The sequence below is a fragment of the Eimeria acervulina genome, genomic scaffold (genome assembly GCF_000499425.1).
Source record: "Eimeria acervulina Houghton genomic scaffold, Eah_scaff1307, whole genome shotgun sequence".
NCBI classification, from domain to species: Eukaryota; Apicomplexa; class Conoidasida; order Eucoccidiorida; family Eimeriidae; genus Eimeria; species Eimeria acervulina.
Genome location: NW_013549290.1, coordinates 1 through 7,713, shown reverse-complemented (window position 1 = coordinate 7,713; position 7,713 = coordinate 1). Strand labels below are relative to the sequence as shown.

Sequence of the window (7,713 nt, the reverse complement as noted above, 5' to 3'; positions counted from 1 at the left end):
TGTTGCTGCAGCGGGGCTCTCTCTGAAACAGCAGCAGCAGCAGCAGCAGCAGCAACAGCAGCAGCAGGGCCCCTCGTGTTTGCCTCTTGCTGCAGCTGGGTGCGGCGGTTTTTTGTCTCTGTTTTTCTTAGCCTTTATCTTTGCTCGTTTTGTTTTGTTTTTAAGTCTCTGTCTTTGCCTGTCTGCAGAGCTTCTGCGCGCTGCTCCTGCTGCTGCTGCTGCTGCTGCTGCGTCTGGGTCTTGCCGCAGCAGCGTAGCAGCAGCAACAACAGCAGCAACAACAACAACAGCAGCAGCAGCAGCACTAGCGTCCGACGACTCCTGTCTGGCTATACGATTTCGTCTTACACCCTTTCCCCTCAGGGGGCTCTGCTGCTGCTGCTGCTGCTGCTGCAGCAGCAGGAGGGGCCCTTTAGGGGCGACCCGACCGTTTGCTGCAGCAGCAACAGCAGCAGCAGCAGCGGGAGCAAGCAGAACTTGCTGCTGCCTCTAGAAGCAGAGGAGGGGCTACCTCCTCAGTAGCACCAGCAGCTGCTTGAGCAGCCCCCGGAAGAATCAGAGGAGGAGCGGTGATGCAGCAGCAGCAGCAGCAGCAGCACGTACCCTTAGGTGGGCCTGTAGGCCTTCCATGCCCTACTGTTGCTGCTGCAGATCTGAGCAGCAGCAGCAGCAGCGGTGTGCTGCCGGCGGTAGCCCCGGGGGGGCCCACAGCAGCCGGTGCCGTAGGAGCAGCAGCAGCAGTTGCTGCTGCTGCCGCAACAGGAGTACCCCCTTACAAGAGCAGCGGGCTTCCTTGCATAGGAGATGGGGGCCTCGGGCTGGAGTCTGGCAGCAGCAGCAGCGGCAGCAGCAGCAGCAGCAGCAGCAGCAAACCGTCTAATGAAACCTTGGGTGTTGCTGCACAGCTAGGGCCTGCTGCAGCAGACGGAGGGAGTTCACCGGGTGCAGCAGCAGCAGCAGCAGCAGGCGGGTTGGGAGGTGCATCTTGCTGCCTTGCTGCAGCAGGAGGAGACAACGGAGACAGAGATGATGGGGGGCTGCTTCCTGAATCTCTGTTTGACCCTGCTGCAGCAAACAGCCCTTCTGCTGCTTCCGACCTGCAGCAAGGCTCGCAGCTCTCAGCTTTTATATCTCACGGATACAGTGTAACACCTGCTGCTACTTCTCCTGTTGCTGCAGGGGGGTCTTTTGCTGCTGCTGCTGCTGCATCAGAGGGACTCTTCGGCCTCCGAGAGGGACAGCTCTTCCTGCTGCAGCAGCAGCAGCAGCTGCAGCAGCAACTTGCTGCCACCAACAGCCCACCGCAGCAGCAGCCCCAGCCCTTTATGCCCGCTGCACCTCCTGTTCCCTCTGCTGCTGCTGCTCCTGCTCCTGCTTCAGCAGCAGGAAGGAGAGCAGCAGCAAAGAAGGCTTCGCCTCAAACCTCTTCTTTAGCAGCGAGAATGGTTGGTGCTGAAGCTGCGCGGCGTACGAACAGTGCTGCTGCTGCAGCGCGTCCTGCTGCTGCTGCTGCAGCAACTACACCAGCAGCAGGAGCTGCTGCTGCTGCAGGCGCTGTCGGCGGAACCTCCTTTCCTAGCAGCACACGCCAGCATCAGCGACGCGGAGCAGCAGCAGCAGCAGCAGCAGCAGCAGGGGAGGCTATGGAGCAAGATGAAGAAGCAGGGAGCGCAGCAGAAGACGAGGAGACAGGAGACAGTTCGTGTGGGGTAGGCAACAGCAGCTCGGGCACCGGCGCAGGGTCCTCAACAGCAGCAGCAGCACAACAGCAGCAGCAGCAGCAGCAGCAGCGATTCCGTGGCTGCCGTGCTGCAGCAAAGAGCAGCGTGAAGGTGAATAGACTAAGCTCTCTGAGGAGACGAAAGGAAAGGAGACAGTGGATAGACGGGCGTGGGGTGTCTCCTCGTTCAGCAGCAGCAAGAGCAGCAGCAGGAGGAGCAGCAGAAGACGGCGTAGCGGGTGGCTCTAGCAGCACAACTAGCAGCAGCAGCAGCAGCAGCAGCAGCGGGTCTGCTGCACACCTACCGTCGTTTGCCTATCAACGCAGCAGCTTGTCTCTTCGTCTAGGAGAGTTAATAAGAAATACAATGAAAGAGCAGCATAAAATAATCTGGCTAGAGAGAGGAGACTCAAAGGCTCTGCTGCCTCTGCCTGGCCTGCAAGAAGAAGGGGTTTATATTGTGTGGACAGACAAAGGCTTAGATGTCTTGGTTGAAATTCACGTATGTCTTCACTATTTATTTATTTATTATTTATTTATTATTTATTATTTATTATTTATTTATTTATTTATTATTTATTTATTTATTTATTTATTTATTTAGTTTGCTTGTTTGTTATTAACTTTTTAATTATTTTTGTTTATTTATTTATTATTAATTATTATTTTTATGTTTATTAATTATTTATTATTTTATGTTTATTAATTATTATTTATTATTATTAATTATTATTTTTATGCTTCTTATTTTTCTTTAATATTTTGATGTTTTTAACGCCTGTCTCGCTGTTGGTTTTATATTATTAATGCGTTTGTCTAGCAATGCAGTATTTAAATATATAAATAATTAATTATCTGATTAATTTATTAATTAATATATTTATATATTAATATATATATTTTATTTGTTTGTTTGATATGCAGCACTTACTACCTTCTTGTTTTTGTCCTGTCCCTTGTTCATATAATTAACTAATTAATTAATTAATTAATATAATTAATTAATTAATTAATTAATTAATTAGTTTATTTTATTTTATTTGTTTGATATGCAGCATTTACTACCTTCTTGTCTTTGTCCTGTCCCTTCTGGGACGCGAGAGAGATTTAGTATGAAGCCGTTTTTGCTGCTTTCTTCGACATCTTTATCTTCTTTATTTCACGGGGTGTTAAGAAGACAAGGAGTAATAGTTTATTCAAAGCCTAAGCTTGTCTCTGTACGGCCCTATACAGTAGGAAAGAAAACAAAAGCAGCATTAGCCCTATCACTACCAGAGACAGAGCAGCAGCAGCAGCAGCAGCAGTTTAGCTGCAGTCCACAGTCTGCTGCTGGGGATGCGCAGCAGCAACACGGAGATAGCAGCAGCAGTAATAACAACAACAGCAACAGCCGCAGCAGCGGCAGCAACAGCCCCAGCAGCCAACCTCAAGGAGACAGTCCAGCAGCAGCAGCAGCAGCAGCAGCATCTCCTCGAGGTTCTCCGTCTCTTCTCTCTGGAGACAATAGAAGAGGCAGAGGCGGAGCTCATCGGAGTGTATCTTCAGGTGTAGGTATGCAGCAGCTGTATATAACAAAGCGAGGAAAGATACTAGGAGAAGATTATGTCTTTTATAGAAGCAGGACATGCGGGGATGAAGGAGCAGCAACATATAAACTGTCTGTTGCAGTAAAGAGACAGCCGAAGCCTTGTGCTAGCCATCACTTTATATTTGATATACCTCCAAAGCACCTGCAGCAGCAAGAATCTGCTGCTGCTGCTGCAGCAGCAGCAGATTCAGCAGCAAGTGCAGCAGCAGATTCACAAGACCCCACAGGAGACAGTTCTTCGCCTGGCTCATCTGCTGCTGGCACATGCGACCCATCAGCAGCAGCAGCAGCAGCAGCAGCGGAGCTGCAGCCTCTGGCTGCGGAAGCAGAAGCTCTTCAGCGTCTTGAGCAAGAGAAGAAGAAATATATAATTGAGAGAGACAGAGGAGGCTGGAGAGGATGGATATATGCTGAAGACAACTGCGACTTAAGCGGCTTTGACGCTGTGCTTCAGCTTCCTGCTGCACTTGCTAGCGAAATCCGCGTCTTACTCGGGCTGCAGCCCTCTATTATGGCTCATAGATGCAAGTGAGAGACTTACTGTCTCCTTTCTTGTCTCTCTTCTGTCTCCTTTCTTGTCTCTCTTCTGTCTCCTTTCTTGTCTCTCTTCTGTCTCCTTATCTCTTTATCTTCATCTGGCCTCTTCTTTATCTTCCTGCTGTCTCCTTCTTTGACTCTCTTCTGTCTCCTTTCTCTGCCTCCTTTCTCTGTCTCCTTTCTCTGTCTCCTCTGTCTCTCTCTTCTTTCTCTGCGTCTGTTGTCTCTGTCTGTTTTTGTCTGTCTTTTCGTGTCTCTTTTGTTTGTCTGCTCGCTGTTTGTCTCTGTTTATTTACTGTCTCCTTTCTGTCTCCTTTCTGTCTCCTTTTTATCTGTTTTCTTATTTCCTCTTTAACCGCCTTCTACCACTTGATATTTGTTGCATTTAATGCCTTCTTCATCCGTTTCTGCTGCTGTTGCTGCTGCTGCTGTTGCTGCTGCTGCTGCTGCTGCTGCAGTGTGTCTCTTGCGAACCACAGAATTGTCTCCTCTCTGCAGCGGCGCTGTCGCTTCTTTGTATTAGGAGCAGAAGGAGATGAGCGAATTGCGGAGGTTAGGCCTTTCGGTAGTCATAAGAAAGCAGCAGATGATTCATGGGCTGCATATAGACAGCAGCAAATCAAAAGTGCTGCTGCTGCTGCTGCAGCTGCTGCAGCAGCTGCAGCAGCAACAGCAACAGATGGTACCCACAGAAATAAAACTGTTAAAGAAGAAACTGATACTTCTTCTGAGCAACAGCAACAAGAACAGCAGCAAGAACAGCAGCAAGAGCAGCAGCAAGAAGATATTGGTGGACGGACGCGTGGGGGAGCGAAGAGAGCAGCAGCAGCAGCTGCTGCTGCTGCTGCTGATGAGGCACACAGCCCCCAGCAACAGCAGCAGCAGCAGAGGCAGCGACGTGGACGTGGCTGTCGAAAAGGAGACAGTGTAGAGGGATCGGCTGCTGCAGCAAAAGGAGAGGAGAAAGGAGCAGCAGCAGCAACAGCAGCAGAAGCAGAAGAAGCAGCAGCAGCAGAAGCAGCAGCAGCAGATGAAACAACCACCGCCACAGGAGAGGGTGAGGGTGCAGCATTTGAATCAAGAGCAGAAGGAGACAAGGAGACAGCAAATGCTGCTGCTGCAGCAGCAGCAGCAGCAACAGCAGCAGGAGAGCATCAAGACGAAGACATAGAAAGTAAAACCGAAGCAACCGGCGATGCAGCAGCAACAGCAGCAACAGCAGCAGGAGGAGGAGATACGGAGGGAGCGGGCGAAGAAGAATGCGGTGAAGACGCAGCAGGAGGAGCAGCAGCAACAGGAGGAGGAGCAGCAGCAGGAACAGCAGCAGCAGGAGCAGCAGCAGGAGGCGATGAAGAGGAGGAGGAGTATGTGTGCTTGTCGCAGTTATCCGCAGATTCGATGTATGCTGCTGATGCTTCTTCGCTCTTCTGCTCGCAGCAGCTGCCTCCAGGCTGTAGAGTAGAGATAGAGTTTCCTACAGAGTTTCACGCCTTCATGGAGATAGATAGGATTAGGATTGCATCGAAGCGAGAGCTCCAGCATGCACTCGCTAAACTCAAACTCTATGCAGAACAACTCAACAGGTTCGACCTTCTTCTCCTCCTCCTGTTGCTGTTGCTGCTGCTGCTGTTGGTTGTGGTGATGCTGCTGTTGGTTGCGGTGCTGCTGCTGTTGCTGCTGTTGGTTGTGGTGCTGCTGTTGCTGCTGCTGCTGCTGCTGCTGCTGTTGGTTGTGGTGCTGCTGCTTGCTGTTTGTTGCTGCTGCTGTTGATGCTGCTGTAATAACAATAATAACAACAACAACAATAAAAACACTAACAATAATAAAAACAATAAGAATAATAAATAATAAGAATAAAAATAATAATAAAAATAATAAGTAGATTTGCTTCTTTGGGTGTACAGACCTTTAGATTTCTCAGCAATAAATTTAGCACAGAATGCGACAAACTTATACTGGAACTTAAGCCGTTATGATGCTGGGGGCTGTGTAGAAGAAGCATTAATATCTTTATGCGGGTCTATGATAAAGAGAAGACGCGTATGCAGCAGCAGCAGCAGCAGCGCAGCAGCAGCAGCAGCAGCAGCAGCAGCAGAAGAACGCAATCTGAAGAGAGGAAGAGCAAGTAATAATGCAGCTAATAGAGATCTTAAAAGACAACAAGAAGCTGCACGGTTCTACGAGTTTATTGCTGCTGAATTCTATAAAAGAAGCTTGAGGTTAAAACAAAGAAAAGAACAGCTCAAGGAGACTGTTAATGAACACAAAAAGACACGTATCCCTTCCTATCTAGAAGGAGACGATAAATCTCTCATTGATGCATTCATCGATAGAGAGACGGGTCTTATCAAGTAAACTAACAAACAAATAAATATAAATAAATAAATATAAATAAATAAATATATATATATATATATGTATGTATGTATGTATATGTGTGTTGTTCTATCAATTAAAGACAGAGACAGAGACAGCAGCATTTTTATGATATATATCTCATTAGACAGAGACGGCAAAGCCCTTTCTTATTCCACTTCTAGGGTTTAGGGTTTAGGGTTTAGGGTTTGTGGTTTGTGTCTCAGGCGTCCGCTGTCTCTGCTGTCTCCTTCTCAAAGGCGTATTGTTTACCTGCACTGTCTGCAGCACAATGTACACGCGAATATTCAGATTAAGAAGATCGCTGGGAAGGGTAGAGCTGTCTTAGCAGCAGATTTAATCAGGAAGGATGACTTCGTTATTGGTTAGCTGCTGCTGCTGCTGCTGCTGCTGCTGTTGTTGTTGTTGTTGGTGCTGCTGCTGCTGTTGTTGTTGCTGTTGTTGGTGCTGCTGTGCTGCTGCTGCTGCTGTTGTTGCTGTTGTTGTTGTTGCTGATGCTGTTGCTGCTGCTGTTGTTGCTGCTGTTGCTGTTGTTGCTGGTGCTGTTGTTGGTGCTGCTGTTGTTGCTGATGTTGCTGCTGCTTCTGTCTCCTTTGGTGCTGCTTCTGCTGCTGCAGTGTTTCCTGCTGCTGTCTCTTTTGATGCTGCTGCACTGTCTCCCTCCTCCTGTCTCCTTCGCTGCTGCTGCTGCTGCTGCTGCTCTGTCTCTCTCTTTGCCTCCTTGCTGCTCTCTCTTTCTTTTTTTTGTGGTTTGTCTCCTTTTAATTTAACTGTCTCCTTTTAATTTCATTTGTCTCCTTTTGACTTAACCGTTTGTCTCCTTTTGATTTAATTGAATTTAACTGTCTCCTTTTTAATTTGTGCAGAGTATAAAGGAGAATTGTGTTCTGAAAGAGAAGCGAGAGAAAGAGACATCCGTTATGACAGATCCCGCTGCTCAAAGGGGTAAACGAGGGTTTAGGGTTTAGGGTTTAGGGTTTAGGGTTTAGGGTTTAGGGTTTGTGCACATTTGGACGGAGAGGTCGCATTGTTTAGGGAGTTAATGCACAAGGGTTTATAGGGATCAGGGTTGGTTGTTTATTTAGGGTTTAGGGTTTAGGGTTTAGGGTTTATGCTGGTTTAGGGTTTGTGCATCTGTGTAGAGTTTCAGGGTTTAGGGTTTAGGGTTTAGGGTTTAAGAGGGGCTTTCATTTAGTTTTTGTTGGTTTGAATGGATGTTAGGGTTTGGTGTAGCTGGGGTTTAGGGTTTGCGCTTCGTTTCGTGTTTAGGGTTTAGGGTTTAGGGTTTAGGGTTTGTGTTTAGGAGTTTTATGTTTTATTTTAAATATAAAGACAAACAAATGAGTATAGATGCTACAGATGAAAGAATCGAGTTCGGCCCCGCAAGGTTAATCAACCACTCGAGGAAAAACCCTAACCTCAAACCTAAGGTAGGGTTTAGGGTTTAGGGTTTAGGGTTTAGGGTTTAGGGTTTAGGGTTTAGGGTTTAGGG

The 7,713-nt window shown here is 47.8% G+C and overlaps 1 protein-coding gene across 1 annotated transcript; it reads left to right on the top strand.

Annotated features, from left to right (window-relative positions):
* Positions 1 to 572: 572 nt before the first annotated feature.
* EAH_00058300 (SET domain-containing protein, putative) lies at positions 573 to 6,590 on the top strand (the record flags this gene model as incomplete). Its single annotated transcript, XM_013393664.1, has 5 exons — positions 573 to 2,222; positions 2,776 to 3,836; positions 4,325 to 5,428; positions 5,750 to 6,196; positions 6,428 to 6,590. 5 exons carry the CDS (start codon positions 573 to 575, stop codon positions 6,588 to 6,590), a joined length of 4,425 nt encoding a protein of 1,474 aa, XP_013249118.1.
* Between the last annotated feature and the right edge of the window lie 1,123 nt (positions 6,591 to 7,713).